The 20989-nt window shown below is 46.8% G+C and overlaps 1 protein-coding gene across 2 annotated transcripts in view; it reads right to left on the reverse strand.

The window, feature by feature from the left end:
• Positions 1 to 11970: 11970 nt before the first annotated feature.
• The window catches only part of Lbh (limb bud and heart development), a 22929-nt gene continuing 13910 nt past the window's right edge, over positions 11971 to 20989 (reverse strand). Inside the window, exons 3-4 of one of the 2 annotated variants that reach the window (XM_023710958.1) lie at positions 18971 to 19057; positions 12032 to 12291 (exon numbers count right to left, since the gene is read on the reverse strand). In XM_023710958.1, coding sequence (XP_023566726.1) covers positions 12103 to 12291; positions 18971 to 19057 — 276 coding nt within the window. In that variant the 3' untranslated portion in view covers positions 12032 to 12102. Of the gene's footprint in view, positions 12292 to 18970; positions 19058 to 20989 lie in introns of both variants that reach the window. The other variant, XM_004627381.2, reaches the window with a different exon arrangement.

The following is a 20989-nucleotide window of genomic DNA, read 5'->3' on the forward strand; positions in this document are numbered from 1 at the left end:
GAGGAGGAGGGGGAAGGGGAAGGGGAAGGGAAAGGGAAAAGGTTAGGGAAGAAGGGTAATGGTAAGGGAGAAAGAGGAAGGGGAAGGGGGAAGAAGGGGAAGGGGAGGGCGAAGACAAAGATGAAGATGAAAAGAAGAAGATTGAATCATATGGCCACTTAATGAATGGTAGGAAAATCAGGGTTTGAATCCAAGGTTGTTGAATTCCAAATTCTATTTTCTCACTGCTGCCCAAAGCTGCCTCCCACTTGGGGCTGGCCTCTGGGCTCCCCAGTGGCTCTGAGGAAGGTAAGTGGGCCTGCCCAGCTGCAGTTCTGTGGCCTGATTCCCAGGCAGCTCTTCCCCAGCAGCTGCAGAGACACAGGGTAAGGAGAACCTGTTTTCTCCCTCAACTTGTTACCAGGTGGCAGACTGTGGGGGGTAACAAGGAGCATAGCTGTGTGTCTCTGCTGCCTGCTGTCCCTTTTTCTTCTCAAGCCATGGGAACAAGAGGGAAGCTCCTTGGAGAGACACAGTTGTATCCAAGTCCTCCAGAGAAACAGAACCAATACGTGTTGGAGGAGATTATGAGAGATAATTCATGTCATTGAGGAAGCCAGCAAGTCCCACCATCTGTCAGCTGTGGGCCACAGAACCGGGTGTAACTTGGTGAGACAATTCTTCCTCCTGCTTTTTGTTCCATTTAGAACCTCAATGAATAGGACAGTGCCCTGTGGCCATGCGGAAGAAGGCTCCACTCAGCTCAAATGCTTATTTCCTCCAGAAACACCCTTGTAGACATGTCCAGAAATAATGTTTGCCAGCCATAGGGGCGCCCCTTAGCCAGTCACACTGACACGTAAAATTATCCACCACAACAATACTGGAACATAGGCTTCACCTGTGCACGGGAATTCTCTTTGGAGGCATTAGGAACAGTAACACACAGGACTCCTGGAGGACCCACAGGTCAGCATCCCAGAGCCTAAACCTCACTTCTGCTGTTGAGGAAGGGTGAAGAAGTAAGCCAGGCTGGGTGGGGGTGCTTCTTACGGTGGCTGCAGAAGGCCATTCTACCTGCCTGCTCTCTCTAGCTGGCTTTGTGAGAGCCAGCTACAGGGCTAGTACATGCCAGGGCACAGGCGGGCTGCTGATGCGATGCAGGACGAAAGGGCCCTGGAGAAGCAAGCTGTGGTGAAGATGGCCTGGGCCAGACAGGAAAGCGGGGAAGTCGGAAGTGAACAACTGATCTGAAGTGGGGATCAGAAAACTGGAAGGCGTATTTTCTAGTTACAGTGAGGACTACTGAGGTTTGGGTCTCCAGCCTACAATTTTAATTAGACTCAAAAGTTTAATACTCACAGTTCTTACTAAGAGTGTGGAATGAAGAAGACCAAGTAACTTAGAAAGTCTTGGAGACTTGAGGTAAGATGTGCCACCAGCGCTTCAAGGCCCTGAAGCTTTGCTGCATCATTAAACAGAAGTTACTCCTCAGAGCTCTTGAGGATACTATTTGGCACAGGGACAGCATATGATCCATTGTGGTGCCCTTTCTGGTAAAGGCAAGCAAGTAGGTAATGATTTGCATGTGTGAGGAATGGCAAGGATCATAGCTTTAAAAAACACCCTGGAAAACACATCTTTCTGAAATATATTTATATGAAGTACTGAGATGAAGAAGAAAAAGGATAGAAAGGTCTGGAATGTTTGCTACTCAAAATGTGGTTCATGAACCAGTAGCAGCAACATCACCAAGCACCCTGCTGTAAATGCAGCATCTCACCCCTTCCATGCTGGGTGAGACAGAAGCTCCAAAATACCCATGTGCACCATGACGTGTTAGGAGCATTTCTGCCGTCCAAACTTGGCTGGGCCTCTTGGAATCACCTGAGGAGTTTTAGCAGTGCCCAGGCCCAGCACCACTCCTAGAGGGGATGGGTGTCTGGGAGGGGGCTTGGGTTCTGGGATAGCTCTCCCTCAATTCTGATGTGCAGCAGGGCTGAGAAGCAATCCTCTGTGACCCACCTCAGGTGTGAGGGACATCAGGCAGGGGTGAGCACAGGAAGCATGGGGTGCCCTGTAGGCCTTGCCTAGATGCAAACTTGCCCTTTTTTTCTTTTCTTTCCTTCTTGCCTTCCTTTTTTTTTTTTTTTTTTTTTTTTTGGTCTTTTTGAGACAGGATCTGGCTATGTAGTTCAGGCTGGCCTTGAGCTCACTGGTCTTGAACTTGCAATCATCCTTTCTGCCTCAGCCTCCCAAGTGCTGGGATTACAGGCATACCTGGCCTGACTTTCAATCAGAGAGCACCTCAGAGCTACAAGGAGACTGACTGCCTGGAGTTCTGAATTCTAATCGCAACTCTACTTTCCTCAAAATGTCCCTGAGCCTCATTGATGAACTGTCCCCCACTTGAAATGCTCACTTGAAAATGAGGCTGTTTCTTTCCCATGCTTTGTGATCCTGCTTAAATAAAGTGGGACCACTCACAAGTTCTGCCTGGTGTGCTTCTGAGGTCACAAAGGGCCTGCTTCCTCTGATGGGAAGGTCAGGCTCAACTATGTGGCAGGAGTCACAGGAGTGGTTACGCTTTGGAGGTGAAGGTGACAGAGAAAGGGGACTAGGGAGCCTTCCAGCGTGGGATAGACCCAACCTTGATCCAGGTGGTGATGTCACAGGTGCATATTGACTTACCTTGTCACCTGGGAAGTAAGCAATTTAAGCAAATTATACCTCAATTAGAGACAAAGAGGGGGTGGCACTTAACAGCCCCCCAGAGAAAGGCAGGCCCTCCCAGCACTTGCCAGGGAACATTGGCAAGAAGGTAAAGCAGAAATTGATGGAGAAGGGACAGTGAGGACCAGAGACACAGACAGGTGAGGACAAGGATGGACAGAGAAGGTACATATGGGAATCACCTGATTGGAATTCCAGGCAGTTGGAATAGTCCTAGGTGAAAGGGGGCGGGGCTTCTAAGCAGGATGAGCAGCTGTACTGGTTTGCCCCAGGACTGTCCTGGTTTTAGCATGGAAAGGTCTGTGTCCCAAGAAACTGATCAGGCCAAAATAAACAGGGACAATGCATTGCCCAGGCCTGGGGCTGTGGATGGCATTTGGACTGCTTAGGAGGAAGTGGAGCAGGTGCAGGAAATCCTCCCTGGGCCCCACACTGTGTGGAGGAGCCCCTGTTGGCTTAGATAGATGGGCTCTTTCCTCTCTGACCCGAAGTGAGCCAGGAATCCAAAGTCTGAGGCAAGGCGGTGGCCACCCACCTTTGGGAGTTCCAGATGGCCCAGCTCTCCCTGGCATTCCCAGTCAGGCCTCCATCCTACAGGCTTCAACTGCACAGCCCCTTTGGGTGAGTAGGCAACTGTTTGTTTGCTCTGGGGTATTTCTATCTGGCTTTGCATCCTGTGGTGTGGGCATGTCCTCTTCACCTTTGTACACTGCCGTGGCTCAGTGCAGGGCCACAGCATCGCATCTTGGGAGAATTTTTCATCTTTTTATGTCATGAATCTTTTGGGCAACTTATAATTCCCTTCTCAGAATAAAGCTTTAAATGCACAACATAAAATACTGAGATTTGAAAAAAAAAATCAGTTATTCTAAGATACGGCTATCAAAAGATTTCTTAAAACACATGTATTTGGAAAAAAATACCCATCTACATCCTTCTTTGTTAAAGCTTTGCCCAACAAGATGCAGCTGCAAGTGTACTGTGAGGTAACTGTGACAGCAAATAATATTTCTTGATACCGGACACCAGTGCACAAAGAAAGTGAAAACATTTGTGACTTCTGTTAGTGATAGATGGCAGGTGCTGCTTACTGACACTATCGTCGTTTGTTCCTTACACTCCTCGTAACAAGAAATGCTACTTTTCACTAGGAGTGTATGCAAATTTAGGTGTGGTTTTTCTTCCACCCAGTGTCACACACACACTGAATTATGTGGACTTCCTTTTAAGAAATGCTACATAAATGAATGAAAGATCAGAAATGTGCTTTGGGGGCTGACCAGATAGCTCAGCAGATTAAAGAGCCTGCTTAGACAGACACAGGGATTGGGGTTCGATCTCTGGTGTGCTGTCCCATGCCAGCCCCTGGGGCAAGCTGAGACATGACTCAGACTGGGCGTGGGGGTGTGTGCCTATGATCCCAGTGCTTGGGAGGCTGAAAACAGGAGGATCACTAGGAGTCCGATCTATGTAGTGAGACCCTTTAGACCCTGTACTAGATACATTAAAAAAAAAAAAGATACTATTAAGAAGAAATGTGCTTTGGGAAAAATAGCACATAGTGTCTTTCTGAGTCCAGTTAATCCCGGAGAGATGTGTGCTTCCTGGGTTAGGTAAGGGTGCTTAAGATCCAGGCTCAAACCAGGACACTCTGAGGCCAGAATCAAAGCAGAGACGCTAGTCTGTTTGTCAGAGCTGCCTCGTGGTTGGCTTTGCTGTAGTAAGATGACATTTGTTAGAGGAAAGGCGAAGACTGCTGGGGAGCCCTCTCATCTCACAGTGCCTCTGTGTAACACAATCCTTTGCGTAAGAACTGCTGGGCCCTCTTTGAAGTAGAGTCTGCTCAAGAGGAAGATAGTGCAGAATTTGAGGTCTTAGCAAGAGGAGGTTTTGTTGTTGTTGTTTGTTTTGAATATCACCCCAAGAGGTGCAAGAGGGCTGGGGAGCAGAGATGCTTCAACAAGTGGCCCTCAGTCTTGGCCAGACCCCAAATGATCTGGGGCAGGACAACTGCCCTCCAATTAGCAATTAAGGCCCACTAGAGTGCCAGCTGGCACACCCCCAGCCCCAGCCTGATGGCATTGCAGCCCTTTAGACAGCCTGCTTGTCCTTGTCCCTGCACAGCAGGGCTGAGCCCGGGGTTATTTTTATCTGACAGTGTTGTTGCTGGTTTTCGGGTAGCTGCGCTGAGGGCTCGGCAGCGGTGAGTGCGCAGCAGGGGTTTCCTGTCAGCAGCTCCCTCCCACCTCAGGGTTGAGGTTGCAGCGCTGGCTGGAACCTAGCCTTGGCCTTGGAGGACAGCAAGAGCATGGTGGCCTTCCCAGGCCTGTCCCCTACAGCCTGGCCACTCAGGCTCTGCCCTTGGGTGCCCCACCCATATCCTCTCCAGAGAGGGGAATAAAGGTACTTTTCTTCCCTGTTCCTCACCCACCGCACAACCATACTCAGTCAAACTATTGCTTTCTGGGAAGCCAGATTCATCAGATTGCGTCTCAGTTTTGACTGTGAGCCACCATCAGAATTTTCTTTTTCTTTTAAAAATTCTAGTTGCAGCCTACCAATAAATTGATTTCGCAACCTCATAATGAGTCATGATTCAGTTTGAAAAATACTGCGCCTGATGACTTTCTGGAGCTATTTGTCTTTTCTGGGTGAAGGAAAGGCACCAGCATATATAGAGGCCTCTGCGCAGGCTTTGAGTTAGGCCCATTTCACAGAAGAAGAAGCTGAGCCCACATTACTGGTGCTTGGGAGGGAGACTCAGAGGTTCTCACGTTGCTGAGCGCTCTCATCCTACACCTTGTCTTGGGTCCACAGAGTGAACCGCACTGGAAACATGGACATCATGGACCCGGCAAGCAGTGCAGGTTGGAGCTTCTCTCTCTGGGTGTTGGATGTTCTACACTTCTCATTGCACTATTGATTCTAATCCTGCCCTCTCTAATTTTAAATGCAATGCCCTACAAAGCCCCCTAACCTCAGCTTTGCATCTGCACACTAACAAACAAGTCCACTTCATTGAAAAAAATATATTCATTGAGTATTTTCTGGTAAGAAGGAGGGACAATGACTGGAAGAAAAATCAAAATGCAAATAATGGATTTCCCACCATGATGGGGTTTCAAAAATGAAGCCCCTAAATTCCACTGTCTTCATAATTCTCAGTGTTGCTAAAGTAGTTTATACAAAACCAAAAACATTGTAGCTGTGAAAACCCACAATTTTCAGACATGTGATGAGAAAGAGAAGAAAGGGAGAGAAACCAGTGATTTTCAAGTGGCAGCTTGCACTAGAAAAGTGGACTTGCATTTTTTCTAACTGAAAATGGCAGAGGAAATATCAAAAAGAATGTAGAACCAAAAAAAGAAAGAAAAAAAAAAACCTTGCATTTCAAAATAGGATTTCTATCCAGGTAAATAGAGGGAATAGTCTTATGAATATTCTGATTTAAATATTATACTGACAAACACACTGAAATAGAAAATCCCCCCTCTCCCAGACAGTATATGTCAGTTGTTAGCTGCCCAGGTAACAGTTCCTGTTCCAGTTCTGGCTGCTCTTGTGTCTTAGAAACTGCTGGTCACTGTGATGCACAGCTGGTCGCCATGATGCACGCTGTATAAACGCATCCCCAACTGACAAGCCATTGTGCCTCTGCACTTCCTGCTTGCTTATCCCACATAAGCCCAGGCCACCAGAGATCAGGGACTGATACTCTGGAAGTGATCCAGATCAATGCCCGTCGATGTAAACATATCTGCCTCCAAATCCCGGGAGTCATTTCAGTTCAGTGTCTCTTCTTGCCTTTACAATACCGCACAGGAACCACCAATGCTCACAGTTCTAGAGCACAGGCTGTGTAGCCTCCAAGCTACCCAGTCTCAGACAACTGTGTCCCCTCGAGCCACAGTTACCTCTACCTAGTAAGATCCACTGAGCCTGAGGAAGGCCAACTGAGTCCTCCATCCTCACGGCCCTAAACAGGAAGTACTAGTCTTCTCTCCATTTCCCAGGCAAGAGCATGGAGGAGCCTCGACATGAAGAGACTGGCCCTGAATCACGCGTGGTATGCTGAGCAGCACTGGTAGGAAAGACAGCGTAAGCAGCAGCCGCACTCCTCAGTTGTCACCTAGCCCTCCTCTTTGAGGAGACTTGGGGCAAAGTGGGACCATATTGAAGAGACTGGCCAACCATGCAAATCAGGATGAAGAAACTTTTTTTTCAAGCAAATAATTATTCTGTTCAGAAGTTCACACAGAGAAAGTGTGAGACAGAAATAAAGTCTCACATTTCCATTCCCAGGGGCTATTTCCCCCCAGTGTCCACTTGTGCCACACCATTTGCTGTAAAGGTTACTCTTTCTCCACTCAGATGTCTTTGCACCTTTGTCAAAAATCAGTTGCCCGTGCACATGTGAGTCTATTTCTGGACTCTGCTTCTTTGATCTGCTTTTCCATCTTTGATGCCAGTACTGTACTGCTTTGATTATTGTCACTTTGTAATAAGTTTCAAAATAGAAAGTCACAAGTCTTTGTGTTTTCTCTCAAGGTTCTGTTACAGAGGACTGGCGAGATAGCTCAGTGGACTAAGGGCCTGTTTAGGCAAGCACAGGGACTGGGTTCGACCCCCGGCACCACCTGCTGTACTGGCCTCACCCCCCTGGGTGCACTGAGCCAGCCACTAAGAATGGGCGTGGTGGTGCACGCCTGTAATCCCAGTGCTGGGGAGGCTGAAAACAGGAGGACCACTGTGAGTCTGAGCTGTGTTATGAGACCCTGTACCAAATACATTTTTTTAAAAAGTCTGTTATTTAGGTTCTTTTAAAAATATTTTTTCATATTTTTCTGTGATATCAGGGATTGACTCAGGTACTTCTTTGTAGTTCTTATTTGGAGACAGGATCTCATTAACTTGCTCAATCACACAAACTGGGCTTGAACTTGCAATTCACTGTTTTAGACTCCCAGAATGCAGGGATTACAGGGTCCCAGCACCATGTCCAGCTGGTCCTTTGCACTTACATATGAATTTCACAATTAGATCATTAATACCTATAGAAAGGGAAACTTTCTGATATTTTTGACTACTGTTGATAAATTGGAAAAGAACTAAGATGACTTTTTTTTTAATGCTGGACATCAAACCCCAGGCCTGTGAAGCCCAGCAAGCCCTCTGATACAAAGCTACATCCTCCAGCCCAAGTTCTGATGTCGTAACCATATCAAGCACTTCGGATCCATGAACATGGTATAGCTTCCGTTTGTATACACCTTCTTTAAGTTTTCTCAGAAGTAGTTTTGTAGTTTTTGTTGACCAGATTTTGTGTATCATTTGTCAGATTTATCCCTAAGTAGCTTATGTTTTCTAATTCTAATTTAAATGCTACATTTTTGGTGTTTGTTTTGATTTTGGTACTAGGAATCAAACTTGGGACCTTGTGTTTGCCAGGCAGCTATGTTAAATTTTTGTTTCTTGTTCATTACCAGTATGCAGAAATGCAATCAATTATGTATATGGAGCCTAGATTCTAAAAACATGGTAAACTCATCTTGTCAGTTATCATAGTAGCCTTTATGGACTAATGGTAGTTTCGTAGGATTTTCTAATAAAGCCAGATGCTGAGAGGTTATGTTCAAGGAGAGCACACTCTGACAAACTCCATCCTCAGGCTGTTAGAAGGAAGCAGACAGACAGTCCAACATGAGAATGGACAAATCCTGCCAGTTGTCTGAGGGAAGCAGACCCATAGATGTAGTGGCTCCATTAAGGCTAATGTTAATATAGATTGATATTCTGTTTATATTGGGAAATACCCTCAGCACAGATCACCTGATTATCGTCTGCATTCATCGTGGTTAGACTACCAAAAGAGAGCTGAAAAAGACGAAAATTCGGTTTTGTGTTAGGGAAATGGTCCACGATTTCCTCTACAAAGCACCACTTTCTCTGCCTTGGACCTCCACAAGGCTCCTTTCTGCTCTCCAGGCTTCGCATCTGCCCCTCCAACCCATTTCTACTGAGCCAGATAGTATAAAAATGTAAATCAGACCACACTAGTTTCCGCACTTATAACAAAATCTAAACTTTTTACCCCGCCTGAGAAGTCCTCTCTGTATGATTTCCTTTCCCAGCCCCACCATCAAGCTCCCCTCCCTTGTGGAAGCAAGCATTGCCCCATGCCTTCCAAACCCTTCTCCTGCTACCCGCCCACTAATTCCTTCTTGTCCTTTTTTCCTGATGTTCTTTCGGGCTTTCCCATCTGATCTTCCCTCTGAGGGCACCCAGCTTTTTCCTGCCTTGCCCTCACTGTATCAGTCATTTAACTTGATACTCATGAAAGCCAAGATGACTACTAATTCTTTTTCTTGTACTGGGGATTGAACACAAAGTCTTTGCCTTGGCTACACACTTACTCGGTCACTATTTTATTTTATATTTTGAATTAGGGTTTTGTCCATGCTGGGCTCAAAGTTGGGATCCTCCTGCCTTAGCCTCCCAGAGTGCCACCATACCTGGCTAATACCACTGCTAATTTGTGTCCTCACCTCCTATTTGACAAGTAATGGGTACTCAAATGGTTTGAATTATTGCTCAATCTCTTTGTACCTACACCTAACTACTACTACTTACTTACCCCTCCACCTCTGCCTTTGGGATCGACCTCACATCTTTGGCTTCTTTTCCTTTAAAAGCATGTTCAAACTTTAGCTTCTCCCCAGGTGATTGTAGAAAATACTAATTCTTGGATACTACCCCAGATCATTCAAATCAACATCTTTTGAGTAAGGCCCTGGTATTTGTTTTTAAAACTCCTTGGCTTACTCTCAGGTACATCTAGAACTGAGAACCATACACAATGAAGAAAAGAAAGGTGGCTTTCATCCAACTAGGGGATAAAAAATCCATGGGCGGGGTAATCCAGAAGGACCAGCAGACAGGAGGTGCCTCGCTCAGGAGTGCCCCTAATCTGGCCTGGGGAGGTGGGGAGGGTTGACCCTTGTCCCAAATGGACTCAACTCCAATGTAGCAGGAAGAAAGAAGGAAGCCAGACCAGGGTGGAAAGCATTTTCAAACTTTATTTACAATTGTCACAGTGACAAAAAGTAGTTTGGAAAAAAAAAATGCTAGTTTCTCCCTGAGCCTCAAAAAAGAACAGATAGAAGTTACAGAGGTTCATCTCACAACAGGCGTTTTACTGAAATACTAGGATTTTTTTTTCCAATATGATCAGTTAGAAATACACACAAATTACTTAAAAAAAAAAAAAAGAAAAAAAGAAAGAAAGAAAAAAAAAAAAAGGAGGCTAGACAGGAGCTCAGCCACTTGTCCAAGAGCAGCTGGGTCCCCTCAGCAGCCTGCTGAGGGACCTGACTTGAGCTGTCAGCCCCTGGCCTGCGCAGACCATGGGTGGCCACAGAAAGTGGTCTAGAGACCAGCAAAAGGAGCAGACCACCCCATAAACATACATGTACACGAAGTCGACTGGATACGCGGTTTACAAGCACATTCCCATCACACGTCAAGACTGCAACAGATGATCCAGGGTAGTGGGGGAGAGGGAGACATGGAAGCACAGGAATTTAAGAGGCAAGACCCACATCCACAAAGGGAAGCAAGGGATGAGAGACGCTGGGAGGGGGAGGCGGGGAAACCGGCCTCTGCAGCCAGGACAGAAGGGAGGAGGGAGGAAGAGAGAGGCCCGCACGGCACAGGCTGCAGGCCCTCCTGCTTCTGTGAGGAGGGGCCAGAAGTTATTGCCATCGGTGTATGTGACACAGGCAGAGGACAAAGGGAGGAGCAGGGGCAGCAGTGGCTGCCAGAGCCTAGGACCAAGTCCCTGAGGACGAAGTCCCCAAGTCAATCCCCATCCTCCGGCCCTGACACGCCCCACAGCCACATGACCTTGAGGTATTAAACATAGCTAGACACACAAGTCCAAAACCAGGGTCAACTCTATCTGGAGACCCAAGGGGACACTGTGGGTGCCTTGCTTGGCTGAGTGTAGCCCTAAGAAGTTTCTAATTCCACCTCTTGGCTGCTCTGAAAGAGATGGCAGGAGAGTCTCTCCTGCAGCCTGCTGCTCCAGAAGGTTCTGAGCTATGACCGGAGCTGAGTCCCAAGGCTCACTTTCTCAGGCAACTGCTGTCCTTGCTGGAAACAGGTGGAAGGTGGGGCGGGATGAGGGCTTGAGCACTCCCTCCCCATGTCTTCTTCCCACCTGCACCTGGGAGCAGGGCAGGGAGAAGCAGTGATCTCTTCCTAAACCAAATCCCACAGCTGCTCCATGGCACCCCAGGAGGCCTAGACTGTGGGAGAAGACACCGCTCCACCAAGAAGCATGCTTTCCTCAGCTCCCACCAAAAAGTCAAGCCAAGAACCAACAAAAGAATGCGTGCTGCTCCCAGTGAGGTGGGCTACAGTCCATAACAGGCTGGGGACCCATCTGTCTGGCTGCAGTGGTGGCCACTGCCACAGCGTGGCAGGAGGAGGTGTTCGGGCAGCCTGAGGGGAGCCACCATGCCATACCTCTGCTCTGTGGGACCCTAAGAATAAGTTTGGGAGGGGTCAGAGAAGAGGAACCTTCACACCCAAGCATGGGCTTTGGGGCAACAACAAGCGCAGGAAGTGTCCTCTCATTCTCCAAAGCGCTGTAGGCAAATGGGAGAAAGGCTTAAAAGCTCGCCTCCTAAAAACCTCAAGGCCTGGGGGGTCCCCTGAACCCAAAACAAGTGGGGCAACATCCGGAAGAAAGAAAACGGGAACCTTTCCTTTCCTAAGTATCTCTCTAGCTGGCTCTGTAAGCAGCCAGTTCTCCCTGCTCCCCTGTTCTTTGCCCTCTGTCTTAGACACACCTGAAATCAAAGCCAAAGCTGGTGGTGGGTGAGACACAGACAGAGCACATGAAGCGTTGGTTTCTGATGTCCCAGCAACCAGAGAATGCATGCCAAACACATCCTGGCTGCAGTTCTCTGCTCAGTGTTTTCTTAACAACACCCAAGTTTCTTCTTTTGCCCAGGATTATCTCCCTGTCCCCAATATTCCCTGCTTGCCTGCACACCCCCTTCAGCCCACTGGACTGCCCACCACCTCTGGTTGCTGGAGCCCAGATACTGGTCTCAGAAGCAGCACCCTTCCTGTACCCCCACCCCTGGGCAGCTTCCTTTCTCTGAAGCTTCTGCAAGTTGTCAGAGGGCTCCACTGCTCAACGAATTTCAAAAAGAGACAAGAAAAGAAAAGAAAACCAACTCGGGTGATTTGCAGGTGCAGAACGGAAGCCTCATTTGACATTTTCAGAATGATCGGGGCTCACTCTCTTCTTCCATCATGATGGGAAAAACACAGTTCAAGTCCAGATGCTAGCTGGCATGACCTCAGAAAGCCCGCAGGATTCTACTGCTCCTTGTTCTCTTTCACCGTCTCATCACAGTTGTCCTGCTCATCCTCCTGGACCAAAAACTCCTCAGGAGGCCACCGGAGCTCCCCACTCTCCACCTCCCCCTCTGTGGGCTCCACAACTATGGAGGGGAGGCGGTCCTTCAGCTTGCAGCAGCGGTCGAAGTCTGATGGGTCGGGGAAGATCTGAAAGAGAAGCAGAGCAGCCACCTGGTCACGCACATATTTGAAAAGAGGAATTCAGTTCCTTCCTCTTACACACATGTGGCACACAGGGCACTGGGCACCTGCTAGGGACTGTGGTGCCCTCTGGACACTGGGGGCACACAATAGGAGCCAGAGGAGTAGGTCCTGGGAGAAGCTACCCCTCAGCCTGACCTTCCTGAGAATCCAGGGACAAACCCACTGAATCCAACAGGCTAATAAAATCATCTTTTTACTCTGTTTCACAACTAGAGAGAAGAACCATGCTGTCATAGCAAGCTGTTTTTGTTTTGTCAGTGAGCATTTTATGAAGCATACAACAGGTACTAAAACATAGAGTACCTTCCAGAATAGTTACTGGGCCCTAGTAGAAGCAGGCTCTTTACATGTCATTTCAAACCAACAAATCAAAAGCCGGTGCTGTTTATGCTATCTTAAAGAATCACAGGCTTGGGCCCATAAGTTGTTCAAGACCGTACAGCCCGGACATGAAAGAATCTCAAACCCAGGTCTGTTCCACCCCCTTGCTTGTGCCCCAGCACCTTCCTACCCTCAAGTCTGATCCCATTGCAACCATCAAGTCAAAGCCAAATCCAGCTTGAAGGGAGGCGCCTAGTCACAAGGAAACAGAGAACAAAATCCAGGGTGCTCTCCTTTGCCCTGTTAGCAGCTCCTGGCTTCTTACCAGCTCTACACCTGGGACGTCTACTCCTTTTTCCAGAGTCCTACCGTAAGGTTCTGTTTTTTAAAGCCTACTGTGTGTAGACTTTAAAAAGAACTGGCAGAAATCCCAAGCCAGGCTCTAAAACCAAGGGCCAACTCTGGCTCCCCGGATTCCCTTCGCACACACCGCCCTATGACTACAGCTGACCCAATTCTTTGCCCAGCAGCTTAAGTATTTAATCCACAGGCTGCTGGTCCCTTGCCTTTCACAGCCCTTAGTGACATGCTTGGGAGCCAGAAAGGAGCCTTGGTTTAGGAAGCTAGGGCTCACCAAACTGCAGACACTTTGGCACCTTTGAAGCCATCTCCTCCCACCTCTCTGTGGCAGATAAGAAACCCAGGACCACAGGAGTCAGAAGACTCCTTGGAGATCACAGAGCTTGTTCACAGCAAAAGGACATCTGGAGTGAGTGGAGTGGAGATGCCCAATTGGAAAGATCCTGGGAGGCTGCCTGTGCCTCCTAGATGGAGACAGGTTCCCACGTACACAGGTCTCCTGACCCTGGAGGTAGGGAAATGCTGGGCCCCTCCCAACTCCCATGGAACTCCTAGGGCACAAATCTTACTGTACCCCAACTCCATGCCAAGTCACACTCTGATCACGTCACAGGCCACATGGGGCTTCTGGGAATCACGGGCTTCGAGAAGCCTCCTCAATCCCTGTAGACCAGCGATTATTAACCATTTATCCAATAAAGGCCTATTGCTAGGGATTAAGGCTTAAGCCAGCTGCACGACCAGGCCTCATTAAAGACTTAACAGGGCTCATAAAAAGTCTCATAATAGCAGCCAGGAGGAAAACAAGTCAGAGGAGGGGCCAGGCATGGGCCTGTTGAAAGGGGCCTAGGGACAATGACCACAATCCCGCACTTCCTTCTGCTATGTGGCTAACCTGAAATTTTGCCCTTGGTCTGCACCACTCACACAAACTGGGAGAGGCCAAGCAGGGAGCCAGTCAAGTAAGCTCTTTGGGGCTTCCTTACGTCTTAAGTGGAGCAGAGCCCCTTGGTGGGGGCTGAGGCCACAAGGCGTCTTCCTACCTTAAACTATGGGAGTGAGACAGAGGAACCCTAGTGAGTGGAAAAGACACTACAGTTTACAGAGTTCCTTCAGACACCCCTTTACTGAAGCCATGCCACCCTGGGAGCACTAGGACCCTAGACTAGCTGTGGCGAAACTCAGGCATGAATTACTATTGCAGGTGATTTGTTATTTGCTTGTCTTTGCAAGCTCTAAAAGGTTCGCCCTCACTGCCTTAGCTCCTGGATCAGAATTCCAACCTTCATCCACTGTTCTTCCATGCTTATGACTTTCAGAAAAATGAGACAGGATGCCATGAGTCTACAGCTGTGATTCACAGATGGGAGACTGACCAGGAAGAGTGAGCAGGCCTTGGTCTCCAATGTCCAGGGAGCTGCTGGAGGCAGGCACCATGATGAGCTTCTGGGCTACGTACTTGTCCTAAGCCTTCAGGACCTGAGACAGAGCCATGAGCTCTCAAGAGAAGACGTTCAACTGTACAGCCTCTGATCTCTCTCTATCCTGGACCCCAAGCTGAAGCCCGGGCCTCCCTCTGACATAGCTGGGAGAAATGAAAACCTAATTTTAATTACAATCACTCAAGAAAGAGGGAAAGAGACAAAAGGCAAGGCCATGCCAGGAGAAGCAGGAAGACTGTAAAAAAGGTTAGTGTCTAATTTCATTACACTCTTTTCATTACACAGTCTAGGTCTGTCCCTCAATAAGGGGGAAGGGTGCAAAAATGGTTGAGATTGTGCCAAGAAAAATCCTGGTCTTCATAATAACCTTATGAGGCAAGCAGTGATGGGAACCCTGTCTTATAAGTAAGGAAACTGAAGCATACATTAGGTATGTCCCTTGCACAAGGCCACTTTCCTGTAAGTGGCTGCACGAGACTCAAGCATCTGTAGGAGTTCAATGAAGCCTTCATATGAGGACATTCAATCAAGTCACAGAACCAATATCCTCACTAGATCCTTAACATCAATTCTATGACCCCGCCAAGTCCCCTCAACCACCCCGACATCATTTGCACCTCTTGATGGGTCCAAGCATTGGCAAACAGAGAGGATAAGGTTCTCGAGAAGAAAAGTAAAATTCAAATTAAAATGTCTCCTTTGGAGCAGGTTCAGCAGGACTGTAATAAGTACCTGATCTCTATGCAAGAAGTGGTAATACTAACACAGTAATTAAAATAACTCCAAACAACACCTTTCAGACCATGAGTTCTACAATTAAGTCTTTGAAGTCCTTGGGGAAAGTCTGAGCACCAGACTTTTAAGACTGCTTAGTTGTCAAACAACTTCACTCCCTGAATTGCTTAGAGCAGAAGTTATTTTTTAAGCTATTTTTGGACAAAGCTTATTAATTGTATTTTTCAAAAATCACTATAATAATTGTTCTAACTCTTCCATCAGATGTGTTCTTTTATTATCAGATTATAACAATTTAGGCCTCTGAAAATTGTAGTTGTTTCCAAAAATAAACAACATGCACCCAGGACCAAACAGCCTCATGGTTTCCTCGCAAACAGACACAAAGCCCTGCAGAGTGTTGCCCAGTCTTTTCCGAGCACAATCTTATCTCTGACAGCTGCTTAAGAGGCTGACCCCAAGGAGGTCAATGGTTTTCCACTAAGTCATGCTTTTTAATTATCAGGCAGAAGCAAAATGAGAGCTTGCAACTGCAATTTGATGGGGTGGAGAAGGCAGTGGAAAAAAGAACTGAAGTTCAACTTGCCAAGCACATGGCAGGTAGGGTGAAGGTGGCAGGCCAGCCTGGCATGCAGCTTGCCTTCAGGTACTGGTAGAGAACACAGAGCAACTCTTTTTCCAAAAAGAAAGTGCTCCTGCTTAAATGTCCAAGCCCCAAGTGCCTCTTCTCTCTGGATTGCAGAAAACAAAAAAAAAGGGGGGGCTGGGCATATAGCTCAGTGACACAGCACCTCTCTAGAAAAGCGAAAAAAAAAAAAAGAAAAAAGAAAAAAGAAAAGAAAAGAAAATCCTCCTCCTTTCCTTCTTCAGCAAAGGTTCATCTCCAAAAGTGCCAAAAGTGAACATGTAGAGGCTCCAAAGAGCATTTCCCACCCCCAGGCCAGGCCCATGCAGGTCTAGATGAATCCATCTGCAGCTACGGTCCTCCCAGCCTGAAGTGTTTCCCCCTCTTCCAGCACTGCTTTCTGCATCCACCTGTCACACAGTTGTGCCCAGGCTGATGGCTTGGATGGAACTAAGGGCACCAAGTTTCTTCCTTCGCAACTAGAATGAGGTCTTGTCAGTGACACACCCCAGGAACACCCCTGCCTTGCACACCCCCCAATGTAGGAATAGCAGGCATCATATCTCTGCAGAGTCACCCTCAGCTAGATGGCTGCCATTCCCAACAGGTCGGAAAACTTTGGGAATTCACAAAGATTGCTTTGAAAAGTCAGGGGAGCTTCAGGACCCTCTGAGAGGAAGAGCCAGTCTGTGAGATGGGAGTCTGACTGACAATAGACCGGAATTGCTGGCTATAGAGATCAGCGCTGCTCCACAGCATGTTCTACAGTCATGAAAATGTTCTCTGTGCTGTCTGATATAGTAGTCCCTTGTCACATGTGGCTAGTGAGCACCTGAAGTGTGGCCAAATGTTAAATTTATTAACATAAACTTACATGTGATTGAGTAAGCATACATGCACATTTAATGAAATTTACCCAGATGCTTGTGGCTATTGTATTGTAGGTGCACACAAGGACAGTGAAAGCACCACTGTCTGGGACCAGGCGTCTGGATAGCTCAGCAGCACAGGTGGTCTTGGAGCAGAGAACTGTGGGCTGGGTCAAGCTTCTGGGGAGGAATTGGTGAGTAGGCTTTTCCACTTGGGCACGAAAGCAGCCAATAGGAACCAGCTCTCCTTTCGTGCACAGAGGGGAACTGAAAGGCAACACCACAGCTCCAAAGGCCCCAAATTTAGAGTTCTAGCTATCAGCTGTCTGCCTCTCAGCCAGGTGACCTAGACCTGGCTGCCTCTGGGCATGGAGAGGAGAGAGATGCCTGGCACCTAGTATGGAAAATGTGAGCGATTCTGGCCGGAACCACCCTCTTGTATGTGTGTGTCCCTCAGCCTTCATCTCTGACAAACAAGTTGAGCAGGCCACAAAGCTGACAGAGGGCTCAGCAAAGAGCTGAAGGATGCTAATAAGGGAAAGCAGACACCAGCAGGTGGAGGAGATGAAAGCTGGCTAACTGGACACAAAAGGCAATGACTGGCTCTGCAAGCTGAGATGCTGGCAATTCAGATGATCTGCTCCTCTTTGCTGGGGGCAGACAGAGTAAAGGAGTGCTGGGGGTGGGCAAGGATGGTGGGAGGAGAAAGAGGGCAGAAAGCCTGAAAGAAATAGCCAGGCTGGCTCCCCAAGGCCCAGTGTATAAAGCCACACAGAAAGCCTGTGCCCTCTCCAGTTGCAGAGAGGAACAAAGAACCCCAAACCTGCTATGGAAAATCACCATTCCCACAGGACGACCCAATCTGGCTTTTACCTTGCCCATATCTTTCATTATCTCTGCGACCCTGGGCAAATCTATGTCAACTTCTCTGAGCATTAGTTGTCTCCTGAACAAAATGAGAAGTCATCTTTTCTACTCAGCAGTACCGCTGACGTGCTTACACCTGGCTGACAGTGGGGGTAGGGAGCCAGCCCATTCTCATCATCTCCTCTGTCATTTCCAGTTAGTGCTAATTTTGATCTTACAGGGCTTTGGAGAGAATAAAATATAGGTGCATGTGAGCATGCTTTTCAAACCCTAAATTCCTGATGAGGAAACCTGTCATCCCCAAGGACCTGAAAAGCTGATGGCTGTAGCTCAGGACAAGAGCAAAAAAAGTAGCACTGTGAGCCCACAAACCCCAGCTGGGTTCTTTGGAGAAACAACTCAGACCTCAGTGCTGACTTCCACGATCTTCTCTTTCTGGCTGGAACAGAGACCACTGTCTTGTGCAAACCCTAGTCTCTCACAGAAGACTCTGCAGCCAGAGGCCTCCCATGACCAACATCCCCACCCCACCCCCAGTACTCCCCAGGAGCCTGCAGGGGAAGCGAGATCCCTCCTGACCCTCAGTTTCCCCAAGTCGGCGTTTCTTATTCTTCCTGGAGAACAACAGACCAGCCTTGCATGTTTATTCCTTCCCAGGAGGGACTAGCTTATAACTATGGGCAGATCCCTCCCAGCATCCTGCTCTGCCAAGGGTGCGATGAATGAGCAGCGGCTAATGCAAATGAAGGACATATGCCACATGCAGCCTCCTAGCAATATGTGAGGGCAAGAAATGGGGCCTTGGAAATATTCATCTCTTGCTATTTATTATCATTTTATTTTTAGTATTACACCTTATTGATTTTTCAAACTGACATGTGGCCTATAGGAATGGAAAGAACGGCTCACAGGAAAACAAAGGTACTGACCAGCCCAAGGAGAAAAACCACACTCTCCAGCTTACTCGCTGGCTGGTCTGTTCACTGTCTGTCTCACTTGCTCAACTCTGCCCTGGACTGGGGCCATGAAATCTTCATCTTGCTCTATCTCATCCTTCCCTGGTGACTGTAATCCTACAGAGCACTTGAGCAGAGATTTGGGCTTCACAACTACTGGACCTCCTTCCTCTGACTCAAAGGTACTTAAGCCTCTAGCCTTGAAACTTGAAAGAAAGGGAAATCCTTAGGATAAACACCATCTTTCATAAACATCTCTCCAACACACACCCATCCTGCAAGTCAGGCAGTCCAAATTCCAATTAATTAGCACTAATTGCTACTCTTAATGCTGGGCCCAGAGAACCACAAGCTTGTGGAATGTTAGAGAATTCTCTCAGAGGTCTTTTGGAAAGTGAGAAAAGTCTACATAGATAATTTCAAATATCCCCATCTATTGACAGTTACCCTCAATGGCCTCTTGAGGAAACAGAGTCTGCACTCTTCTGGATCTCTCCATCTTCCTCCATTGGTATCACTCAAATATCCCATGGCCAAAATAAGTAAATAAATAAAATTTTAAAAATTTTAAAAATATCCCATGGCCACCCCCCCTCCCCAACAGTCCAGACTAACCCAACTGTTGTCATTTCAACCATCCCTTCATTGTCCACTTTAGAGACAAAAATCTCCAGCAGCTAAATAGCTGGTCCCACAGCCTTCTCATTGGTGCCTGGAGTTTCCTTCCAAACCCTTACCACACAGCCCCCAAGCCCACTCTTGGATGTAAACAACTCTTTCAAGTCTCTAAAGACTTCCTTTCAGCTCTGCCCCTTGGCCTGGTCTCCTGCTTTCTGCCACTACCACTTTTGCAGCACAATGCCAGGCCATTTCATCTTGTCTTAAGGCCACCAACTAATCACCTGCTTTTCTTTAAGTTAAAAAAAATAAACATTTTCTTCCCTCAAACAGAAGTTGCCATATAGTAACTCTAGTAAAAGATGCCTAGAAATTTCATGGCCACAATGGCAGCACTGTTGCTAGCAATGAAAATGAACAGGGTTACACCTGTGGAAATGCACCCTTTTTTGTAGCTGATGGCTAACACAGTCTCTGAAGAGAGCTGAGAGACAGATCTTTTCATGGAGGAGGTGCTCATGGAGTTAAAATAATTCCAGGATAATACCAAGATAGCTGCCTTTTCCACTGTGTTAACACTTCACATCATGGTGCAAAAAGTAACAGTGAGTGAAATGACAGGCACCTCCAAAAGACCAACACAGTGATACAAACTGTACCTGCCATTGTTCGCTTCGCTGCCTCGCACTCACAATTACAATATCCTTAAGAGTCCTGGGTGAAGCAGTAAACATTAACTTTTATTAAATATTGACTTAAATGCATGTTGCACATTTGGATTCGTGCAATGGAAAGTCAAAACATTTCTTTCACTTACCAAAGTAAAATGATCGCATTGAGGAAAAACACCTAGATGACCCAGTTGCCAGCTAAACTAGCCAGACTGACTACCAAACTGCAGTTACTTCAATTCAGGTATCTGGTAGCTATTTTCTCTCAAATGAACCTAGTGAACCAGTCGCTTCAAGGAAAATGACTAATAGCATTTGTCAGCAATGATAAAAATAGAGCTTTGAAGTGAAAAGCAGAATTTTGGAAAATGTGTATCAGCCACCAAGAACTTGATAGCTTCCTAACGCTTGAAAGCTTTCTGATGACACTAGTGGAGCTAACAACAAATGTGATTTTTTTAGTACTGCATAACGAACTATGTCAACATTTGCAAGATCTGCAAAACTCAGTGAATCTGCATTTTCCAAAGGATCAGTGTATCATACTACAGAACCGATGTGCAAGAGAAGCAGATTAATTTTAACGTAAAAGTACAAAACAGTGGGATGAGAGGATTTCAGACACCACAAGAGATGTAAGAAACTGCCAAACTACTTTTGGTGAAGTATTAAACAAACCTGCAAAGTCTGTGAAATTATTTTCTTTTCTAACTACACATCTGATAGGCCTGATGTCTTCATTCACTTGGGCCAATGTATAATGCAGTGGTCTGATTCACAGAAAGCCTCAGGAGGATCTAGCCATCTTCCACTAGACCAGACATGAAATAAGTTTGCAAGAATGTAAAACAATGACTCTCATTAAACTTTTTCTGTTTTGGAAAATTTATTTTAGGAACATATGGTTATTTATATCAATGTGTAATGGTTTTATTATCATTCTAAATGAATTAAGTTAACAATTGAGAAAAATGCTGTTTTCATTTCCACAACAACAGATAGTGAGATATAATCCAGATTTTAAAAGGTCTTTGGGTTTTAATGAATAATTTTTAAAAGTATAAAAGAGAGGCCAGGGAGATGGCTCAGTGGAATAAGCTCTTCCCTGGCAAACTCAAGGGCCTGAGTTCAATCTCCAGTTCAAAAAAAAAAAAAAAAAAAAAAAAAAAAAAAAAAA

This window comes from Octodon degus, unplaced genomic scaffold (assembly GCF_000260255.1).
Source record: "Octodon degus isolate 3935 unplaced genomic scaffold, OctDeg1.0 scaffold00019, whole genome shotgun sequence".
Lineage (NCBI taxonomy): Eukaryota > Metazoa > Chordata > Mammalia > Rodentia > Octodontidae > Octodon > Octodon degus.